General features: G+C 44.4%; 1 protein-coding gene across 3 annotated transcripts in view; it reads left to right on the forward strand.

The window, feature by feature from the left end:
* Positions 1–11,132: 11,132 nt before the first annotated feature.
* Positions 11,133–24,388, forward strand: part of RNF150 (ring finger protein 150) — a 287,957-nt gene continuing 274,701 nt past the window's right edge. For 2 of the 3 annotated variants that reach the window (XR_010943159.1, XM_067736806.1), the window contains exon 1: positions 11,133–12,283. Coding sequence is in view for 2 of the 3 variants with exons in the window: in XM_067736806.1 (XP_067592907.1) it covers positions 11,788–12,283 (496 nt within the window). In the remaining variant the exon portion in view is untranslated. The remainder of the gene's footprint in view (positions 12,284–24,388) is intronic. The other variant, XM_067736807.1, reaches the window with a different exon arrangement.

The following is a 24,388-nucleotide window of genomic DNA, read 5'->3' on the forward strand; positions in this document are numbered from 1 at the left end:
CCCCTTCCCCTTGGCAACCACAAGTCTGTTCTCTATGTCTGTGATTCTGTTTCTCTTTTATAGATATATAGGATGTACACACAACAAGGTCCTACTGTATATCACAGGGAACTATATTCAATATCCTGTGATAAACCATAATGGAAAAGAATATTAAAAAAAAGAATGTCTCTATGTGTATAACTGGGTCACTTTGCTGTGCAGCAGAGATTGGCACTACATTGTAAACCAACTATATTTCAATTAAAAACAAAAAGTAAAGGAAGAAGCAGTGGCTCTGTGAACAGTGAGGAAAAGAGCATTCTAGACATGTGCAAAAGCACTGGGACTTTTTTTTGCCCCATTTGAGGATCTAAAAGAAAGCTAGGGTAATTCCCTGGTGGTCCAGTGGTTAGGACTGCGCACTTTCACGGCCAAGAGACTGGGTTGGATCCCTGGTTGGGGAACTAAGGTTCCGCAAGCCACGTGGTACGGCCAAAAAGAAAAGAAAACTAGTGCGGCTGAGGTGATGAGAGGAGGGTACCAGCCTGAGGAAAGGGCAGGGATAGCTCACGTAAGTCATGGAATCATTCAATGGGGGGGGGGGGTGACCCAATCAGATTTACATTTAAAATTCACTTGAAATGCTGTGTTGACTCCCATGAAGGAGGGAAGCCTTAGTTCAGTTCGGAGACTACTATAGTCATCTTGCTGGGAGGGTCGTAGCCCGGACCAAGGTGGTTACAGGGGAGATGGAGAGGAGAGAGTAGGTTTATGATTTTTTTTGAAGATTGAATTAATGGAACTGGCTGATGGATTAGATATACGGGTGGGTGAAGGGCAGTGGTGAGGAAAAGGGAGGAATCAAGAACAACTTCCGGCTTGAGTACCTGAGTGGGTGATGGTGTCATTTACTATATGATGAACATAAGAAGGGGAAGAACTAAGAGCTCAGAGTTTGACATAGTAATTATGTGATGTCCATAAATCATCAAGAGGGACATGGAAATTAGGCAACGAGATAAATGAGTTTGAGGCTTCAAAAAATAGGTTCTGGAATCATCAGTTACGAGTAGGTATCAAAGACAAGATAACTAAAACTGGAAACATCACCTAAATAGAGAACGAAATGAAAAAAAAAAAAAGGGTCACAGCAACCCTTGGGATCTTTAGGAACCTTTAGGCACAGAGCCCTAGGGAACCCAACAGCTACACATCACACTGAGGGACCAAAAGAGGAGTTCTGAGGAAATCAAGAAACGGGAGAGTTTCTCAAGCAGAAGGCCGTGGTTGACCTTGTCGAGTGCTGCTGGGAGGTTACATAAACTGAGGACAGAAATGTTTCAATTGGATTTGGCAAAGCAGTGGTCCCTGGAGACCAGAGATGCTTCCTTTTTTCTAAATCAAATTTGAGGTGAGATGGTAAGCTAAGAGTAAGAAAATAAAGAGTGTGTAGAAGGTGTGACAAGAAGAAAGATATGAAAATATTCAAAGGGGAGTGGAAAAGTGAACGTACTGAAGAAACATAGTAGCACTGTCTGGAGATGCCAAGGTGAGGTTTACATCGCCAATTTAAAGCAAAACTGATCAGGTCAGTAGTGAGATCTTTGATGATTATGATGACAATTATAATAGTAATGGTAATAATGATAATAATAATAATGGATATGAATGGGAATTCTCCTTGACTCTTGTCACCCCAATGCTCTCACCCCAGGATGAACCGGCTGGCCATGCTTGGTGTCACTTTCCTCCATATTTCATTCTTATTATGTTCAAAGAGGGAAGCATTTCTAGAAAGTGGAAGCCTGTTCTATCAAGTATACTGAGTGAGTTGTTTCCCCAACTAGAAATTCCAAGTAAATTCTACAGATCCATTTGGAGACCCTAATAGAATCAAGCCTAACAGCAACAATAACAACAAAAGAAGCATATAATTGTAAGTGACAGGAGCAAGAGAATTATTAAATCCACAGAACGTTCCAGTTGGAGAGGTTTGTTGAAATCATCAATTCTAACACCCTCATTTTACAGAAGAGGAAGTAGACTCCGAAGGGACTGATCTGAGCTTCCACACTAGTCATTTGCAGCACTGTGGCAAGAACTCAGACCAGACAGCTCATGTGAAAACTAGCACAGCACCTGGTATATGGGGAAAAAAATAAATAAACGTTATTTCCTATCTCTTGTTCCTTCTCAGTGACCTTACCATATGGTGAATGAGTCAATAGAAAAATAGTAACGCCGTCATCTTGCAACAGGTCTGTGTGACTATAGCTCAATGGACATTTAGGTATTAGTATCAAAAATAAAGTAAGTCTGTGTTCTCTATCTGCAGGTTGGTTGAATCTACAGATTCAAAACTCGCAGGTACGGAGGACCGACTGTATTCACCGTACTACACCACTTTATATAAGGGACTTGAGCATCCACGTATTTGGTATCTTCCAGGGGCTCCTGGAACCAATTCCCCGTGGATATGGAGGGACGACTGTATGCCGAAATGAGTGATGAGTCATCCTGCAGTCTTGACCTAGATAGCAAATTAGGCACAGAGCTGGGATTAAAACCCTGACACCTGTGCCTTTCAGTCGTAAGGCTGTCTCCCTTAATTGTGGTGCTTGTTGTGTACCAGCTCTGTGGGAATGGGCTTCATGGTAAAAGGGAAATTATTCATAAAAACATCCTTCTAAACAGCCAGCTCTAAGAGAGCAGGAAGAGGGCCTGGATTCTCTCCCATCTGGTAATTTTGACAAAGTACAGTTTACAGCTGCTCGTGACCATAGCTGCTATCGTCAGTCAGCATGCAATTCTCGGATGTCTTCATCTGTAGATACATCTTCCCCCATCCCAGCCTTCTGGTGAAAGAGGACAAGATGGTCTTAAAAAGGACAGAAAAAGAAAAGATGCCAGTTTTTAAAAAAAATGTACCCAATGAAAAGTAATAGTTTAGAACAAAAACTGAACAACCATGTACAAAAAAATGAGAAAAAGAAAAAAAGAGATGTATAGTGGTGAAAAAGTTTTCTGTTGGTTTTGGCTCAAGTCCCAAGTGAGTTTTTCTAGGCTGACTTTCCATAACTAGTTGGTCAAAAAAATCCATGACATAAAGTTGTTTGGAAGGGGATGTGGTTAATAAGAAAGGCAAAGAAGCCCAAATTAACTGTCAAAATCATATCAAAGACTGAAATAAGTAGAACTCACTTGATAATTCAAAGGAGCAAAAAAGAAAAAAAAGGTTATTTTTTAGCAAAGTATCCTGTTTTGAAATTCGGAGAGTTAGTAAAGGAATAAAGATCAAAGAAATGAATATCATTAGTTTCATGCACATTCTCCAAAAAAAGAAAAAAAACACTTAGCCATAAGCTTCCATTTCCATCTGCTGTACTTGCAGCAGAAGTTACAGGGACTTTTGGACTATGAAAGTTCTTCTACTTTGCCTGGAGAGCTAGTACGTGGTCTCACAGAAGCAATACAGCCCAACGGTATAGCAGGGTAAATTGTCTATGAAAGCACAAATGAGGTAAAAATGATTCACGGGAGCTGAAGTGAACAAAGGAATTAACCAGAGGCACACAAAGTGAAGTTACAAATCAGAGTCAATTAACAAACAAGATGGTGAATATCGGGCTTCCCTGGTGGCGCAGTGGTTGAGAGTCCGCATGCCGATGCAGGGGACACGGGTTCGTGCCCCGGTCCGGGAAGACCCCACATGCCGCGGAGCGGCTGGGCCCGTGAGCCATGGCCGCTGAGCCTGCGCGTCCGGAGCCTGTGCTCCGCAACGGGAGAGGCCACAACAGTGAGAGGCCCGCGTACTGCAAAAAAAAAAAAAAAAAAAAAAAAAAAAAGATGGTGAATATCTAAGACAAAGAGAATACCAAGGCAATAGGATAGCTCTTAAGACGGTAGCTTGGAGACTTCCCTGGCGGTCCAGTGATTAAGACTTCACCTTCCAATGCAGGGGGTGCAGGTTCAATTCCTGGTCAGGGAGCTAAGATCCCACATGCCTCGCTGCCAAAAAAAACAAAACAGAAGCGATATTGTAACAAATTCTTTAAAATGACTTTTAAAATGGTCCACAAAAAAAAAAAAAAATCTTTAAAAAAAAGACCGTAGCCTGGTCTTCCAGTACTGGTCAGACTTGCAGTACAAAATCCTCACCCTCCACCCCTTCTGCCCTTGCTAGTTGCATGACTTCAGGCACTTGTGTAATGGGACTAAGCTCATTCTGAGAATTCAGTAAGTCAGTCTATGTAAAGTGCTTAGAACACAGAGTACCTGCATATATATTAAGTGCTCAAATCTTCGTTACAGTTTATTATTTAACACACTGATGGATGCTCTTGTGCGCCAGACGTGGCAGCAGATGCTTGGAATATGGCAGGCGCTAGAAGTCCTGGAGGAGAAGTTCTGCAAGCCTAGGCCTCTGTAGGTTACCTGCAAACCTGGCTCAATCATCCCTGTATTTTGTTATTTCTAGGTAGCATTACTTGCACTCACTGAATTCTTCTCATGTGTGTGTTTTTAAAACTACCGCCCACTAACTTCACAATTCCTTTGGACAATTCTGTCCATCTCTAAAACTAGACTCAAAACTCCTTGAGAGGAGGACTCGTGTCTGTTCCTCAGCATCCAGCACAGGGCTTAACACAAAGAATACAACCATACATACAAAAATGAATAGACAGTCTTCCTTTAAAATTGTTTTGGACGTTACATTTTCTAGACTTATTCCCTCCTACTTCTCTTGTGCTGACCTCCCTTGGGGTCTCACTCTTCTCTCTGCCCTTTAGGATCTTCCAACAGTCCTGGAAGGAGATGTAATCACTCCAGTTTTAAAGAGAAAGTTGTGGCTCAGCACTGTGAAAACTGCCCATGTGGCAGGACTGAGATCCTAGTCTGGTTCATCCGCCACCATAGCCCCACACCTCCACCCCGCACATTGCACCTCCACTCCAAGCAAACATGGAAGATGGGGAAGATGAAAATGTCGTTGGGACGGCCCATAGGAAACCAAATACCGCAGGATAATACTGCACAGGAAATGGATTTTTTTTTTCTGGCCGTGCCTCGTGGTTTGCAGGACCTTAGTTCCCCAACTAGGGATTGAACCTGGGCCACAACAGTGAAAGCACCGAGTCCTAACCACTGGACTGCCAGGGAACTCCCAGGAAATGGATTTTTAAAATAATAACACCAGCCCTCACATGTAAAGTGAATCACCTGTTGTATTTTGAGAATTCTTCCCCCTCTACAAACATATGGAAAATATTTTTAAAGAGTTTTCCCTCTTTTCAGTCATGGGGATAGTTATTCAGGAGCTTATTGTGAAGAAAGAACTCACCCTGAAGAATGAACGGGCATCAATTTTTAAAAATTGCAATCAATCAAATCAAATGAAAAATACAATATGAATCAAATCTTGTATATTGAAACTTTTCCCCATTAAACTTTTATTAAGGGGCTTCCCTGGTGGCGCAGTGGTTGAGAGTCCGCCTGCCGATGCAGGGGACACGGGTTCGTGCCCCGGTCTGGGAAGATCCCACATGCCGCGGAGCGGCTGGGCCCGTGAGCCATGGCTGTTGGGCCTGCGCATCCGGAGCCTGTGCTCCACAACGGGAGAGGCCACAGCAGTGAGAGGCCCGCGTACTGCAAAAAAAAAAACAAAACACTTTTATTAAGCCATTAAACGTGTATACGTAGGAGGAATTGTATTTTCAAATGATTTAATCCATCTTTTAAAGTCTACGGTAGAATGCCCTTTGAACATGCGGCACACATGAATGGCAATATGCCAATGCACAGCAGCGTCGAGACTGAGAGCTTCGTAAAGTCTTATTTGCTGGCATTTGGAGAAATGGGACCCTGCTATTCTTTGCTGGAGCTGCTCTTTATTTCTGACTCCAACACACATAGGGAGCATACATTTAAGTCAATTCTGCCTCTACCATTTATGAAAACAAGAATACCTCTACACACCAAAGAGACCTGGGGAGACCTACTCGTTCTATCTGGCCTGGGCTGCTTGGCTGGTAGAGAGAGTTCCCCCTCAGGTGGGGACTCCCCATGAAGCTGTGTTCTGGTGATATTTCTTTTTTTTCTAAAGAAAGTTTAAATGCTTTTAAATCATTTTTCAATTTGTCCTCTATTGAACATGTATGGATAAGGGATTAAATTTATTCAAAATAGGCCCCTACTATAATTCTTCAACTAACTAATTGAGAATACCTGTGGATATATATGAATTTATTACCATCGTGACCATGGTAGTGTGTGCTTAGTGTTCATGGGCGATAGTGATCAGAATGTTTCCAATGATGTGGCCAGGTCACACTGCCATCTGGCTGCTTTCCTTTCTGCTTACTTGCCGTGTTGCTCTTTGCTGAAGTTTCTGAGGAATGTACCTAGGAGTTGGCCCAGACCTTGTTTTTGTAGAGATCTTTCATCGGGGCTACTTTATTCTGGTGATATTTCAAAAACAAATACTTGAAGGTGCTCACTTTACTCTGGGGCATGGTGTATTAAGTGAGGGCAACCTTTGGAAAAGCAATCTGGCCAAAATATGTGCTAATAGCTTGAAAACCGTTCGTGTGCTTTGATCCAATAATCTTCCTTCTGGAATTCTATGCTGAGGCAAATTACATGAATTTGCCCTCTGGATATCTCTAGGCACCTTGAACCTGACATATTCAAAACTCGGGATTCTTATCCCAACCAACTCCTCCTGCAATCTCCCTCATCTCAGAAAACGACCCCTCCATTCTGCCAGTTGCTTAGGCTCCAAATGGTAGAGTTCTTCTGGTATTCTCTCTTTCTTTCAGACCCCATTTCAAATGCACCAGAGAATACTGTCTGCTCCATCTTCAAAATACATCAAGGCTCCAATCATTGCTCACCGTGTTCATCGCCACCTTCTTGGCATAAGTCACCATCCTCTGTTTCTGAATTATGGCTATAGCTCCTATTTGTTCTTCTTGCTTCCATACTGGCTCCAATACAGTCAGAATAAACTTTTAAACATGCATAGTCTGCATGTCAGACTATGTCACTTCCTGGCTTCAAACTCTCCAAAGGTTTTTCCTGTCACTCAGAATAAAATCCAAAGAGTCGATAGGCCTCTCATCTCTCTGATCTCACCTCCTTCACTCTTTCTTTCTCACACTTCTCCATTCTCAGTAGGCTCTCTGCCATTCTCCAAGCACATCAAATACAATCTCCCTTCGGGGCCATTGTGTGTACGGTGCTCTCTTCCTAATACAACCCGTCCCCCAATACATACATGGATCCCTCACGTCCTTCAGGATTCTGTTCACAATTCACCTCATCCGAGCAGTTGATCCCACTCTGCTGCCTTTTTCTTCATAGAACTGTTATTGGCTGGCATAATCTACAACTGAAAATTTGTCTGTTTCTCCCGCTCCAAAATGTAGATTCTATGAAATTTATCTGTTTCAGTCCCTACTGGATACCCAGCTCAGTGGTTCAAGTAGCACTACTGGAACGAAGGAGTATTGTGCTGGAGGAGAATCACCGACACAAGGCTGGAAACAAATTAAGACCCACGCCCCAAATGGACTTTTTAGTTTATCACGAATTGGACTTCAGCTCCTCTGAAATAGTGGCTAGCGGAAATCAAGATCTTAGAGATTACCATTATTCTTTTCTGAACCATTTAAGAGCAAGATGCAGACAGAATGCTTCATCCTACTAAATAATTCAGCCTACATATTCCCCACATAAGGACATTCTTCTACATAGCTACAATATAAACATTTGAATCAGGTAATCAGCGTTTATAGGACACTACCATCCAACCCACAGACCTCATTCAATTTTGCCAACTGTTTGTGTTTCCTATCTGGTCCAGGAGTCAATCCAGACTTGTTCGTTGCATTTAGTCGTCATGCCTCTTAAGTCTCCTTCAATTTGGATCAATTGGTTTTTCTATCCTTCTCTGTCTCTTGTGAGCTGAAAAGTTTTAAAGAATATGCGCCTGTCATTTTTTAAGATGCTTCTCACCCTGGGTCCATCCAATGTTTCTCCACATTGAGACTCAGGCTGTGCATTCTGAGCAGGACACAACAGAAAAGAGGCTGTGCTCTACTCAGTACATCACATCAGGAGGCACATGTGTGACTCGTTCCCTTCCTGATGATGCCCATCTTGATCACCTGGTCAATGTGGTGTCTTCCAGGTTCTTTCCAATAAATTCCCTCTCGATCAATAAGTATTTTTCAGAAGATGCTTTAAGACTAAGCTGACATCCTGCTTCACATCAAACAGCCACCCACCAGCCTTGGCATCCACTGAGGAGTCCTGCAAGAATCAACCAACATTGCCAAATGGTGACTTACTATTTCCATCAATCTTATTAGTTGGCATTATTCCATAAGGAAGAGCTCTCCCTTTTCTTTCCATTTATTTATTTATTCCATCATTATTTATCTATTCATTTATATTGGCATGGATTCATGGATTCCTGTCTTATCCAATAGGTTGTAATCAGTTACTATCACAATTTATTTGGATACTCAAATTGTCCCAGATTTGGCCAGTGGGAGCTCCTTCCTGCTGGCTCATGTGTCCTTTTAGCATGTTCCCATCATGCTCTGAGCACTTCCTATAAAAGTTTCCAAGCTTACTTTGTACTTTCCCAGCCCAAGTACTAGAATCAGCCCTGGTTCCACTTCATGGAGGATGGTACTTAGAAACCAAGATCTTCTGGCCACTTGATGTGTCCGTTGCTCTGGCCTCTGAATGAAAATAGCTATGGTGTATATGTGTATATATATATATAATGATTTCACACTCATTTTGAATCCAATCCAACACCTCAGTGTTCTTTATGAAGCTGAACAGGATCCTGTAGGGCCCTCCTGGGTACAAATCCTTTCCGTGTCCCCCCGTTTTTTGTTTAGTAAATAGGCTTCATTCAGCCTCCTCGACCTTCCCTGGGTTCCAAAGGGCAGATTCAAATAGTTGCTTATCAGGGAAGGAGAAAGAAACAAAGGAGGCGCGGTCAAGAAACAGCAGTGCAGCAACGGGGCAGAGGGTCCTGGTTCCTCCTCAAGGAATGTATATAACAATATCTTTGAGTTCCTCTGCAGGAACTAAGGCCCCTACCCAGGTGGAGGATGGCAACTTCAGGCTGAGCACAATATCGCTGGAACTCCGCCCACCAGCTCTGTTACCTCACCACCAACCGATCAGAAAAAAAGTCTGCACACAGGGGAAGATAATGAAGACCCTGACCCCTTCCCCAAATGATTCTCCCTTTAAAACTTTTCATGGTCAAGTAGAATCTTTGGAATTGGTTTTTGGACACGAGTCTGCCTTCTCCCCAGGTTGCTGGCCTCCTGAATAAAGCAACCTTTCCTTTCCAGCCAACACCTGTCTCTCGGGTATTGGCTTTTTAGTGGCCAGCAGCAGAACCTGTGTTCGATAACATTTATAGCTTTCTTTCCTTCCATATTCGTAAATTCCTTCTCCCACACTAAGAAACCTGGCTCCCATTATATTTAATATTTTACTTATTTGCCCAATGTCCCTGTAATTAATCAATCTCTCAGCCAGGATGCTACCTCCTTGATCCTGCCATCTCCTCAGCCTCTAACTTTTCCTCTAAGGGAAGAAAACCACAGGGGTAGTTGTGCATTCTTAATGACACAGATTCACTAAGTTTTGTGGCTGGAGAAAAACTGCTAAGAGACAGAGAGATATGGGGAACCACTTTGGTTTGTGAGACATCTGTACAAAACCTCGCTGGGGGGTTTTAGGCAAAGGACTCAGATCTCTGGTGGTTCAGGAACCAGCAGCCAGGCATTCTTCACTTTTGCCTTTTTGGCATTAGGCACTATAAAAAGCACTGTCCCAATTGCCTAGAAGCCTATTTTCTAAAATGAATAAGTTAGGGAAATACAGAAACCCAGCACATCCAATACCATAGAGACAAATGCTTCTAAGTAGTTCTTTTTCTGCCTGCTTCTAATTTGGGTATAGCTGGGATTCTTTGCTCTCCCCTAACAGCCACCAGCTGTTCCTACTGCTTCTGGAAAAACAGCAGTTGTACTGGTGGACAGCCATTAACAGATTTCTGTAAACATGCTAACTAAGGTCCTGGGGAAAAGGTGGACTTTTGTTTTCATCAAGAATGGGTCCTGAGTTCTCTGAAAGATTGCCAGTTGGGAAGTACAAGGTGGGTGATTAAGAACCATCACACAAATTGCTTTCGAGACGTGCTATCTCAAGCCAAAGAAACTGCTGGTGTGAAAAGATAACCACTCAAACATTTAACTGGTAAGGAAGTGTGCTGTGTCAAAGTTTTAAGAACACGACTCTAGAGGGGCTGTACTCTCCACTGACTAGTTGTAAGCTCTATGCACAACTGGAGAATATCCTATAAACAATAATAACCCAAAAAACCTGCCTTGCCTATTGAGGCTCTATTGCTGCTCTAAGTCCTCTGTTACCAGTCATGACAACCAGAATAAACACAGTGAAGAAATAGCTCACCCAATTTCTTTTCTTACAGAGTTAGAAAACACTCATTCTAGAGGAAAACAAATGCCACATGTTTGCTGCCAGAGGGTAAGAAAGAAGCCCATTTCTATACTCATTCTAATACAGTGCAGCATCAGCATGACCTGGGAACTTGTCAGAAAAGCATATTCTGGAACCCACCTCACATGTACGGAATGAGAAACTCTGCAGCAGGGCCCATCAGTTTGAGTTTTAACACACACACACACACACACACACACACACACACACACACACACACACACGTGACAGTGACGGTGATGTACATTTAAATTTGATAGTCACTGCCCTAGATATTCCAGGCATTGTGTTCGGAGGACTCAGCTACCAACTAATCTTACCAGTTGGCCCTAGGATGGGTAATTAGGGAAAGTTGTTTATGAGAGATACACACATTTCTCTACATTTGAGACGCAGGAAGTTGTTCCTCTCTTCATAGGTCAAGGGGTCGCTTCCCCTTTTGCCTCCACCTGGACCAAGTCGCAGATTAGGTTGAATTTGAGACCCGGCAGGGGTCGCTGCTGCCCATAGAGAGACCGAGGGAGCGTGGCAAGAGAAGCCTAGAATCTTTGACATCACATTAAGCTCCTCCTTGCACGCACACATTAGACACACACACAAACATATACAGACAGACACACACACACACACACGGACCGCGTACTCTTCTCTGCCGGCTTGCTCTCGCTACCCCCGAGCCGGCCCCTCCCGTGGCAAGTGTGTGCCGGGCGCCGCCTGAGGGATCCGGCGCACAGCAGGGGCGGCCGCCGCGCCTCCAGCCGGACCCGCACGCCCCAGCGCTCGGCGACGGCAGCCGGGACTCCTCGCCGACACCCCGGGCTCGGAGCAGCCGCGCCCGGCCCCGCCGGGGCTGCAGGGCGCCGGGCCGCCACCCCGCACGCTCCCGGGCCCCCTGCCACCCCTATGAGAGAAGGAGAAGCCGGGCGAAGGAGCAGGACGCTCGGCAGCCGGACTCCGCCGCAAGCCCGGAGCGCTCCCTACGCCCGCGGCCCGCCGGCGCCCGCGAAGCGAGATGCAACCGCCGTGCTTCGGCTGAAAAGGGAAGGGGCCGGCGCCACCCGCTCGCTCGGAAGCCGGTCCCCGCGGCGGCTGCGCGTCCCGGCCGCGGCCCCTCGGGCCCGGGAGTGAGCAAGAGCAGGAGGAGGAGAAGAAGGACAAGCGGCCGGCCCGGCGTTGGCCGGGGCTGGGGAGGAGGGACGGCGCGGGGGGAGCGCGCCGGGGGCGGGGAGGGGGCCCCGGCGGATAAAGATGGCAATGTCTCTCATCCAAGCGTGCCGCAGCCTGGCTCTCTCAACATGGCTGCTTTCCTTTTGTTTCGTGCATCTGCTCTGCCTGGACTTCACCGTGGCCGAGAAGGAAGAATGGTACACCGCCTTCGTGAACATCACCTACGCCGAGCCCGCGCCGGACCCCGGGGCCGGGGCGGCGGGCGGCGGCGGCGGCGGCACCACCGCCGAGCTGCACACCGAGAAGACCGAGTGCGGGCGCTACGGGGAGCACTCGCCCAAGCAGGACGCCCGCGGGGAGGTGGTCATGGCCAGCTCGGCCCACGACCGCCTGGCCTGCGACCCCAACACCAAGTTCGCCTCCCCGGCGCACGGCAAGAACTGGATAGCCCTCATCCCCAAGGGCAACTGCACGTACAGGGATAAGATCCGGAACGCGTTCCTGCAGAACGCCTCCGCCGTGGTCATCTTCAACGTGGGCTCCAACAACAACGAGACCATCACCATGTCCCACGCAGGTAAGCGGCCCCGGCGGGCGCGGGGCGGGGGAGGGGAGCCAGAGGAGGATGGAGGCGCCGAGAAGGATCCAGCGCCTGCCTCCTAGCGCCTTCCTGCGAAGTCCGTGCTTTGCGAAAGACGCGTCTCTGTTCCTCGGACCTACTAAGTTTTGCTCTGCGTCACTTCGTGGGGTTTACAAAGAAGAGAGGACTAACAGCATTGGGGGCACCAGAGAATGCATTCCAATTAGCATCGCGCCACTCGGACGAAGGTTGGCCGAGGGGGGCTAACTTTTCCGAGGAGGATCTGGTAGGTGGGGTGTGGGGGGTAGGGTTCGGATGTTGTTCTCGGCCAGTGAGCGGCCCCGCACCTGTTTGGAACCGGGAGATCTGATAACTCAGCTCTTCACTTGGGTGTGTGCATCAGGTATACTCCTGAGGCCGGCGTTTGTGTATCAGGAGGCGGGTAGGGTTACTGGTGCTGGCGCTCGTCACTGCCGACTTGCTCAAGTCGGGTTTCAGCTCTTCGTGGGAGATTGAGTACCGCTCCTCCGACCCCGCCCCGCGCCGCCCGCTGGGTTGACGCGAGTCATAAATAATACCGAAAATCCTGTGCTCTACCAAGCTGTCATCCGGAGGAGCTGACAGGCGGGCACGATGGTAAAGAGTAACAATCCTCAAAAAGCCACCAAGAGCATGGTGGCCGTAAAGATATGCCTGCTTTTACAGTGTTGCATTATCCTTTGCCCGCTTGGGAGGTTAAATATGATGAAGGTTTTCTTTATGGCGAGAAGATTTCAGGGTAGAAAGAATAAGCTTTTCGTAGTGATTGCAGGGTGCTGGGATGAGAAGTCCATGACTGTCCTAAAACTCGCTCTTTCCCTGTATGCCTGACATAACAGTGCTTCCGTGGTAGGAACAACAAAGTCCTCCCCAGGCTTGTCAGCAAAAGCAGCTCGTTTTAGCAGCCTTGCCTCCTTGAGTCCAGGGTTACTTGTTGTTTCTGTGCGTCCGGAGAACCTTGCCCTCCTTCCCCAGAGGGGTTGCTGGGTTTGAGGCTGTGGCATCCGGAAGGAGAAGGAGGGAGTGGAAGTGACAGATGCATTTTCTGACTGGAGTCACCGAATCAAAACATTACCAAAATCTGGCTTTTAAAGAAAATAAACAGTTAATGCTACTGAAATGGAGTACCAGGCTTTGGCCTGGGGGGTGGTGCATTCTCTGGGGACAAGTTTTCATTCCCAGAGCTCATGTCACCTATTAGGGAAATGTACAGTGGGTTTGCCTTTGGTAGTCAACACCAGCTGTTTCAGACAAGGAACTTGTTAACCCTAATGCAAACAGGTGGAGTGGGGAAAGGTCAGTGCTTCTAACACAGGGGCCAAAGATAATGCAGTGTACTAATTCATGAAAAGGAGGAAGGGACAGTTAACTTCTTGGAAAAGTTAGGATAGAGCACTGAGGAACATTTGGTATACTTTCTTGAGCTCAACAGTTTTGTAAGTGAAAAGACTGTACTCTGACCTTGAGTCATAAGAGCACTATTGAAACTTTATGACAGTCAAGGATTTGGAGGACTATGGAAAGAGCGTTTTAAGTCATGTAAGGTATCTTTAAAAGCATATTTAATATATAAACCTCCGTGGGGGGAGTGTGAAGGAGGGTTTTTGTTATTGTTGTTCTTTAAACTCGCAGAAGATTGTTAGCTGACTTTGCAGGATCCTTTAAATGTTTCTTTTTGCATATGCGTGAAATCAAACTCTGCAGCTTGGAGCACAAAGTTAAGAGGCATCATTTATTCCTGTCTAAAAAGAACTGCCAACACATTGGGTCAGTTAATGGTTCGCCTGTTTTTAAAGGAAGCCATAAGCTGATTTGCCACACAAATGATGCTTGATTAAGATGTAGTGAGAATAAATAAAGGGCTTGGTGATAATTTGAAAGTTAGGCTAAAAAAATGTCAAGGAAATTCTCTACTAACTGTTCTGTTTGCAAAAATGTGTTAACGTATCTGCTAATAGCCGTGAGGCTTCCATATTATCATTTGGTGTATTGCCACTTTAGGAGACTGGATTCACTTTAGTCATAGATTGCATTGATTTCTGCTAAAGTCTCATTATAAGGAGATCCATGACAGGGTGGCTTGGCGAACTTTTAACTCTTTCTACCTGAATGTGAACCAGTGCCCGCGCTGGTCTGGCTGTCAGTATGTTACACTTAGCTCTAGAATGTGAAGGCTTTACTTTTTCTAGTTGAATTTAGAATTGTGACTCAAATTTATCTTAGGAAATGGTGTACATTTTAGATGCTAATCAAATATTCTTATTCTGTGAACATGGGATGCAATATAACAGAGGATCCTTACACTTGTGAACTTTTTACTTCAGTCTCCAAAAAGTGAACATCAGCCTTTGCATTTTTAAAAAATCTCACCTCTCCTCTAGATCCTTTATTTTCAGCACTGATAGCTTTTGGGTGAGGAGAAAGTCTGAATTTAGTGTTATGCACCCCACTGTGTAATATCTATGCATTTGAGGTGATGTGACCCCAACACACCCACTATCTTGAAATTCAGTTAAATAGAAATCATTTCCCCTTCCCCTTTCCATAGAGCCTTTCTTTCTGATTTTTCCTTTCCCGCTTATGATTTTGGGTTTCTGACACTTCTGCAATTATGGTTTCTCATTCACAAAGACACAGATTATACTGGGATAGACTAGTAGCTTTAGTTTGTAACCATTTCTTTTAAATCTCTCTAAAAATATGAGCCCATTGAGAGAGAGTTCACATAGCATACAGTTCACTCATTTAAAGTACACAGTTTAATGGCTTTTCCTCTGCCAACAGAGTTGAGGACCCTCACCACTGATTCCAGTAAGAAGCCCTGTGGCCCTTAATAGTTACTCTTCATTACTCTCCAATATACCAGCCCTAGTTAACCACTAATCTCCTTTCTGTCTCTGTTTGCCTATTCTGGACATTTCATATGGATGGAGTCAAGTAATATGTGTTCTTCTGTGACTGGCCTCTTTCACCAGCGTAATGTTTTCAAGGTCTGTCAGTGCTGTAGCATGTCTCAGTACTACATTCCTTTTTGTTACCCAATAATATTTCCTTCTATGTTTATACCACATTTTCAAAATTCATCAATTAATGGACACTTAGGTTCTTTCCACTTTTTGGTTATTATGCATAATGCTTCTGTGAACATTCATGTACAAGTCTGTGTGTGGACATTTCTTTTGGGAACACAGCCAGGTGTGAAATTTCTGAAAAGTCTGGGTCATACGGCAACTGTATGGCTTAACCTTTTGAGGAACTGCATGATTGATTTCCAAAGAAACACACCATTTCACAGTTCCACCAGCAGTGTAGGAGGAACATTGAGTAGGTGGAACATTTCTCTACATCCTCATCAACACTTGTTGTTCTCTATCTTTGATTTTGGCCTTCCCAGTGGTTGTGAGGTGGTGTCTTCATTGCCGTTTTTGTTTGCGTTTCCGAGGACTAACAGTTACTTTTTAACATAATATTAATTCTTCCTCTGCTTTTCCTTTTTCTCCTTTTTCCCTTGCTCGCCGTTGTTTTTTCAGCTCAAACACGTTTTGTCTTAAAGAAGAAAGGAGATTAATAGAGAAAAGAGATCTGTCTCTTCCAATTATGAAGGAAAAATAAAGCCCATGGACCAGAGACTTTATATGTCCCCTCTAAAAGGATGTGAGGAACTGCATCTTTCGTGCTTTAGAGAACTTCTTCCCAGGTTGGCTTTGTGAAAGAGCAACCGGAGGGCTTGAGTCAAAAGCTATGTAGAAATCCAGCCTCCACCTGAGAGCCCCAGAAGTACACTTCCAGGTACAGGTAAAAGCAGCCAGACCCGGGCTTCTCTGGTGGCGCAGTGGTTGAGAGTCCGCCTGCCGATGCAGGGGACATGGGTTCGTGCACCGGTCCGGGAGGATCCCACATGCCGCGGAGCGGCTGGGCCCGTGAGCCATGGCCGCTGAGCCTGCGCGTCCGGAGCCTGTGCTCCGCAACGGGAGAGGCCACAACAGTGAGAGGCCCGCGTACCACAAAAAAAAAAAGTAGCCAGATCTAAACCATCTCCTTGGAGCTGGTCAGATGCCTGTGAACCGTGAGGGAAGTGATAGCAGCCATTTCTAGAGGCAGTTTTGGGAAGTGGTAAGTTAGCCGTTTAGCCTCTCGCCAGCCCGTTGAGTTTGTGTCCTGCTTCTGCTACTTCCTCACTGTGGATCTTTGAGCAGGTTAGCCTCTCAGGACCTCAGTTTCCTCATTTGTGAGATGTTTGGTATGAGAATTAAATGAGTTCACACACGTACAGTGCTTGCGTCCGTAGCTGGCACCTAGCCGTCAATACATGCTAATTCTCATAGGCATTGTATACAGTGACACACAGGAGCTCCTGCATGGATCACCAGACCCCGGGGGTCACCGAGGCTCTGGCAGCCTTAGGAAAGAGCTCTGTATTGACCCTCTCCTGCTTTAGACACCAGAGCCATCGTGCCAGTTTCTCTTTGTGGTTTTTGTGATTCGAGACAGGGTGTCCCAGCTCCCTCTGATGGCTGGTGAATATTTGAGGATTCTCCTGTGGCATTTGTGCGTTCTCTTGGGTTAAACTGAAATCTCATCAGAGCAATAGGAGATGTATCTATATATGGATTACATATATTTATATGATAAACATGGTAGATCAGTAAGTGTTTGGAGGTGGTTAAGTGTCTGAGTTGTGATGTTGAAGAAATGATGCATATTTTTTTTTCCTTTTTTGAAGAGTGTGGTGTGCTATCTTCTCATCTTTCACTAGTACATAGTTAAAGGGAAAGGAGGAAACTAAACATCTAGGAAGAACTTTTGAGAGACTGGATTCCTAATAGTAACTTAGAGATGGAGCGAGGGAGGAGATGGTTGCAGTAACTATTCAGAAAATAAGCTCAGCCTTTGGCGAGGAGGAACCCAAGATGGAGTATATCTCATGTATTCTAGGACCTTCTCCAAGGTTTGAGGAGAACACGTAGATGTACTGAGGCTCTTTCCTGTGTAAGTGGGTGCTAAGATTTTAATTCGTGAGTTCACGCTACATTGACTTTAACGGATGAAGTCCACCTTTGCCTTAACCTCTGTAAAGGAACTAGCTGCTAGAATTTTTTTTTTCAGGACTCATATTTTCTAGAGTATTTTTGTGCAGTTTTGTTTTACATTTTCCTTTAAGTAATATGTTCACCTCTCTTCAGCAGAAGGTAGCCCTCTGCCTGTGTGGTGCCTACTCTGCGTCAGGCGTGTTGTATGCACTTTGTGTATTAGGTCATTTAATTCTCACGATAACACTGAGCGGTAGGTACTGTGGTTGGCGCTGTCCAGGAAACTGAGGCTTAGACAGGGGAAGTGACTTGGTCATGCCGGTAGTAAGTGATGGAGCCAGGCTTGCAAACCTGAGCAGTGTCTCCTGAGTCTCTGCTTGTAGCTGCTGCCCCGTATACTTTCTCAACTTGAGAGGATACTATACAGACTAGCTGTGACAGTAATGACTTCATAATGGAGACAGGAAGTGATCTAAAGCTGATGCCCATTTCCGAATACTTTAGCACATCTATCACCCAAATGCACTTTGGTTGAAGGGCCTTTTTCTTCCTTCATAACTGGAAGAGGTAGCTCGCTTTTCTCTCTTAATCTCCTTTCTTCTTTAAGACAAACCATGTTTAAGCTGAAAAAACAAGCCTTGCAGACTGCATTTTTGCGACAGGAGAGATGGGACCTTGTGTTTGGGGCTGCTCTCCTCCAGACTGACCTCTGATTAACCATTTGGCTTCGGTCCATCACTTTCTATTCTGGACCTCAGTTTCTTACTTATAAAATGAAAGGTGTGAATTAGTTGAGCTCTAAGAGCTGCCTGAACTCCACAGTTTATTCCTTATATATTCAAAACCCAGGATATTTTTACTGAAATACAAATTTCTGGCTTCTGATGAGAAAATCTGATGACAGGGGCCCATGTCCCTGCAGAGCAGTGGCTGGCGGTTTAGGTGAACAGTGTGCCCATTACCTGGCCCAAAGCCCCATCACTACTTATGGCCTGGCTCTCGGCCAGCTCTGCTCCTATGTGCCCCTGGCCTCAACCCTGAGGCTTATGTATTTGGAACCTCAGCTTTATGGAGTCAAACTAGGGTTAGTGAGGAGAAGTTATAGAAAGCAGACTTGCTTTAGTAAAGGGAGAAAAACTCATAAAGTTAGAACTGTTGAGAGATGGAAGAGGTTTTCTTGGGAGGTGAAGCTTTCTCTTGCATTCAGGTGGAAACTGATCACAGGATTTATGCCCAGAGTTCTGATGGGTGATGACAGAAGGGTCTCCCCAAGCCTGAGAGCTTGTGATTCTCTATCGTTTAGATATTTAAGAAACATTTCTTAGCAACAGCCTTGGTTTCCATTCCGTTTCCCTCTTAAGATACATATAGAAAACTTATTTATGCTTGGTCTTAATCTCCCAGGCCAAAGCAATATCACCCGCCTCACTTAGTATTTGTTTATTTATTTGGTGCTAAACTGTACCTCCTCACCTGGCTCTCTACCGGCAGGCAGATATCTAATAGCCAAGAACTCCAGGCTCTTGTCATTAAAAGCCATAATTCAACATCAGTGTTAAATAACATTATGGACAATGTAAGTCAGTATGGTCTGGGTACTTCCCTGGTGGCACAGTGGTTAAGAATCCGCCTGACAATGCAGGGGACACGGGTTCAAGCCCTGGCCCGGGAGGATCCCACATGCTGCAGAGCAACGAAGCCCATGAGCCACAACTACTGAGCCTGCATGCCTAGAGCCCGTGCGCCGCAACAATAGAAGCCACCGCAATGAGAAGCCCGCGCACCGCAACAGAGTAGCCCCCGCTCGCTGCAACTAGAGAAAGCCTGCACGCAGCAATGAAGATCTAACGCAGCCAAAAAAAAAAACAAAAAAAACCAAGATACTGTATGGTTTGTTTACTCATTTCAGCTCATAGAAATATGTATCTGGGGATTTGGAAGGAATCCTACCTTTATCTTCTAATCTTTAGTAAGAATCTCATCCTCATCTCTCCTGATGCCTCTGTTCTTAAAAATCCCTTGGCTTCTCATAAAGGAAGGAATTTTATGACCATGAAATCAGGAAAGATTCTAAAAGAACCCAGGACTCTATAACTTATTCTTTTAGTTTTTGAGAAAGGACTGATTATGTTTCCGATGCAATATTAATTTGTTTAGAAACCAGTCTCAACTTTTTAAAAGGAAGACCTTGACCTTTATTGTTGCATTTTTGGACATGAAACTTGGTATATAAAGAACTTAATACTTTGATAGCCCCTGAAAGTCTTCAGTTTATCCCCAGAAGAGATACTTCATTTTGTATATACTCAAAGGAGGACCTTCACTTATTACTGAGTGACTGAAGTGATGCTGAAATTCTGTGTATTTCATCACGTGAATTGAGAGGTGCTAAATTTGAGTTAACCTGAATAGGATTTGACTTTCATTTTATCTCAGATCTGGAGGATTTTGTGGTGATATAAAATCCAGAGAAATAAGGCTGCCTTGTGCTGTGTTATTGTTCTTCTACGAAGCTGCAATTACGGTGGTTCTATTAAATTGAAACCTTGTCTATAGGTATACTATCATCTTTTATTTTAAACTTTGAGGGGTTCATCACTTGGCAGTTTAACTTGTGGTGGGATAAGTGTGCTTTATAGATTGAAGTAAAAATATTAATGACTAGTATTAGATCTAGTTCTTTTATTTTTCTAGATGAGAGGAAAATTTTCTTTTACTGCTTCAAAAGCATTGGTTATAAATTGGTTTCTACAAGTATCATGTTTTTTAAAAAATCTCATCTATTCCATGAAATAGCAGTATTTAGAAAATCTGTTTCGGTAGAAATAAGCATCATTTGTCATAAAATTAAAGCTCGTGTATCAGATTGTCAGGCTTTTCCATATTCAGTGTATGGACATATATTTCATGCTATAGATTTGAAAAAAGAAAGTATTTTTGCACTAAATGTATGGCTTATTCATGTTCTTTCCAGGCAAAGATATATAAAGAGCTCATATATTAGGTAAGATCCAGGAAACGTTTTCTTTCTTATTAACCAGTGCAGCCTCTTATCTCTCCATCATAAATGGTTTTTTACACACACAGTCCATGTAAGCACTATTGAAAAGGCAAACACATGAGGTTTTTCAGAGGTATTGTCAGTGAACCTATACAAATGCCTTTTTTTACCCATAAGTATTTATTTTCCCTGGTCCCGATTTTCTACAGAAGACGTTCACCTGGCCATTCTGTAACCATGAACTGACTACACCTGCATGTAGTTCCAAATGACCCAAAGAATAGCGGAAGAGAAAAGATGTTTTCCCCTTTACTTATCAAGGTGTTTTCTCCTTTATTTACCAAGGGGCCTGGAATGTTCTTTCTCCCAGATACGAAGGACTGTGCCTCTCTAAGGTCACTTCTCCGTGACCGCATCACTAAGGCACTCCTAGTTACTCTATTTGGATAGCAGCATACCTCCCCCTTCCCATCCCCAGCACACCCTGCCCCTCTCCCTGCTTCATTTTACTTACGCTTAGCATGTGTCCTCCGACCAGAATGTAAGGGCTACAAGAAGCAAGGCTTTCAGACAGTTTTTGTTCATGGTAAAGTTCCCAAAGACTAGAATGGTCCTTGGTGGAAATGGAAAGCGCTCAGTAAATCTTAAGATCTGTTAAATAAGACTGGAAAGATGGACTACGTTAACATGTTAGTCTCTAATTTCATGAAAAAAATATTTCATGACACTAACATTTTTTTCTTAGCTTTTGACTTATATAAATGAGGTCAGGGAGATTCTAATTTGAGTCTCCTGTTAAAATAATTGAGTCATTGTGTAGAATATGACATGAAGTGGGAGCCTTGTTCATGCCCTTCAACTCAGGAGAAAAAAGACATACCAGTAACAAGCAGAAGTTACAGGGTATCCAAAAATTTTGTAACCAAATACAATTCTGTGCATATGTTTATTGTCCCGTAACTTTAATACATATGTGTATATGTGAGCATATATTTTAAAATGAAAGACATATGCCTTATAGAAAATTTTGAAAGTATGGGACATTTAAAACGGGAGGAAGACAACCTCAATAACTCAACCACTCACCCACTAAACTCTAGTGTTTTTCTCATTCTGTGGTTACATATTTACTTTTACCAAACTGGGAATATATTGCATAGGTTTTCGTAGCTTTTTAAAATTTAATGGCGCATGTTGAAACTTCCTCAACGTTTCTGTGATGTTTCTACTTTCCCCCTACATATAAACAGCGCTGCTGTAAATGTCTGTATGGGCCTAAAAATCGGTGCATCTCCGTGATTACTTTCTTAGATCAAGATCCTGAATATGGCACTAGTAAGTCAAAAGCTATTCATGTGTAGCTATAGAGCAGGGTCGTTTTGTTTTGTTTTGTCTTGTTTTTCAAGCCCATTTAGTGATGTCTTCAGTTATACGCTCACTCCCTAGTATGGCTGTCCTTTGAAGGAGAAAGAGTATCTGTCAGCTGACAGTGCGGTTGCAGGGTCCTGGCACAGCTTTGGCACAGAAGGTGGAGAATCAAAAGAGGAAAAAAGCCTCAATGATAGAATCATCAGGATTGCAGTTGGTGAAACCCCCACTGTTCCCCTCGATTCTTCTGTGTCTTGGGGATGTTCAGTGCAAATTGAACAGGGAATTAGGAAACTTGGGTTTCAGTTGCGGTTCTGCCTCAAATTGGCTTTACCGTTGGCAAGTCACTTCCCCTCTCTGGTCTCTTTCATTTGGTTTTCTTTCATTTCAACATGACAAGCAGGAGGCTCCTGGAGGGGAACTTGGTTTAGATCAGTGCTTCTCCATCCTGGTCGCACGTGAGCATCATCTGGGGAGTTTAAAAATTACAGACTCCCAGGTCCCACCTGCAGAGATTCTGATTTGTCTGGTGGTGGGAGGGCACCCTCCAGATGATTCTGAGGTGCTGCCGGGATTGACGGCCACCACGCTGGGTGAATCCAGAGTCTTCCTCTGGTTCTTCTATCCCGTGGTTCTTCAGTTATTTAAGAAAGAGTACTTTTTCCTTTGACGATATCAAAATCCTCCATGAAAAGAAAGACGTTTAAAATGTGTTCATTGTAACGATGAAAACTGATAGTAGGTGCAGTTAAGTATTACCTCAGGACATGAATTACTGACTCACTAATAATCGCCCAATTTTGGAGACCAGCACGAAGACAAACAAATGGCAAACACAGCCAGTGGAGGAAAGTACACATTCTGTAAACCCGGCAAAGAGCACAATAATGAGTCAGAAATGCCTGGACATTTTAATTACATTGAATTTGCTGGCTGAAATTTTCACTGAGAGGCTAAATGCTCGTTATTTTGATCGTAGGCCTCTCGCAGAAGAGGTAGCAGTACCATGGTATTTTTCCCAAGTAGGGAGGACCCCATTTTGCTCATCAAGGTTGGCATTACCCAGTTTGGGGGGCAGTAAAGGGTGGTGGTGAAAAAGGTGATTGTGGTACCCAATTGTCCTTTGGGTCGATTGTCAGGGAAACAGAAAGCAACGTGGGGCTCAAGATAGAAGTTTGACGTCACTGAGTTGGTAAGAGTGAGATTCCACCATTCCAGAACGTGAGCACAGTGGTATAGGAGCTGCAAAAACTGGGCTCGTGCTGGGCAGAGAGGGCCCGGGAGCTCGGGAACCATGTGATTCACCTAAGCCTCCACCTGTGAAATGAGTCTCACGGGTCCCTATCACAGCTGTCATGAGCTCTTACACTACACGACGCAGCAAAGGGGCAGCTCTGAGCATCGAATATATGTTCACTCTCATCATTGTCAGAAGAAACATATTCAGAATCGGACTACATCTTACCAGCTTTATTAGCACCCACTGAGTCCCGGCCATCATCATCTCTGCCTGGACTGCTGCTATCACCTCCAGCCGCTGTCCAGCTCCCATTCCTGCCCCTGCAATCTGTTCCCCGTATAGCAGATAGAACACACTTAAAAAAAAAAAAAAAAGAAAACCAAAGGACATCACTCCTCTGCTTACATCTTCCAGGGGCGTCTCATCATACTTTGGACCAAGTCAGAGTTCTTGCTGTAGCCCCCAGGGTGTGACCTGATTTGGCCCCTGTATTCTGTCCACCTCTTTTCCAACCATACTTCCTCTCACCCTCCTACAGACCCTCTTTTCTCCTTGCTGGTCCTCAAATACACCAAACTTGCTGCTATCTCAGGCCCTTTGGAACCCTCTTCCCCCTCAACTTTTTGGATAGAATTATTATTCACACAGCAGATATCTCTTTATGCATCTGAAATATGTGAGGATGACTCCCAAACGAGACTATCTGGGAGACATTTATCTATTTCTCCCTTATTTAACCAACTCATTTTGAAAATTCAGCTTGCTTCTATGCCTCCTGTACCCTGAGGAAAATATCTTCCAACAAAAGGTAATTATAAAATCATGAGGTTTTATTACTTTTGTGAACAGGGAGAGTTACCAGGCACCACCCTCAATTTTTGCAGATTCCCCTCAGATACTCACCTGGCTCACCCCTCCATAGCGTTGCCGACTCTGCTCCGTCGCCCCTTCGTCAGAGTTTTCCGTGGCCGCATTAAAAACTTCATCTGCTACTTATCCTCTCTTCCCTCACCCTCCCTTATTTTTCTTCATACTATCACTACTTGAAATTGTTATATTACATCTTTCATTAATTGTTTACTGTCTGTCACCCCTGTGAAAATGTAAGCTCCACAAGGACAGGGTTCTTGTCTTGTCAACAGCTGTATTCTGAGAGCCTGGCACTCGGTAAATATCTATTGAAAGTATGAATGGATTAGTGAATGATAGAATATGAACCCATCCGCAGTTGTCAGGCGCATCACTCACTGGAGGGATGGAGTAATGACTTTATATTCCATACTTTTTATTTGCCTTATGTTGAAGGCAAGATTTAATTTGAGGGATGACAAACTTCATTTCTTCTCCTATGCACAGCAGAGCGATTCTTGCTGGGCCTGTGCTGAGGGATTCATCTACTTTCTAACCCACACTTGACCCTTGAG

The sequence above is a fragment of the Pseudorca crassidens genome, chromosome 4 (genome assembly GCF_039906515.1).
Source record: "Pseudorca crassidens isolate mPseCra1 chromosome 4, mPseCra1.hap1, whole genome shotgun sequence".
NCBI lineage: Eukaryota > Metazoa > Chordata > Mammalia > Artiodactyla > Delphinidae > Pseudorca > Pseudorca crassidens.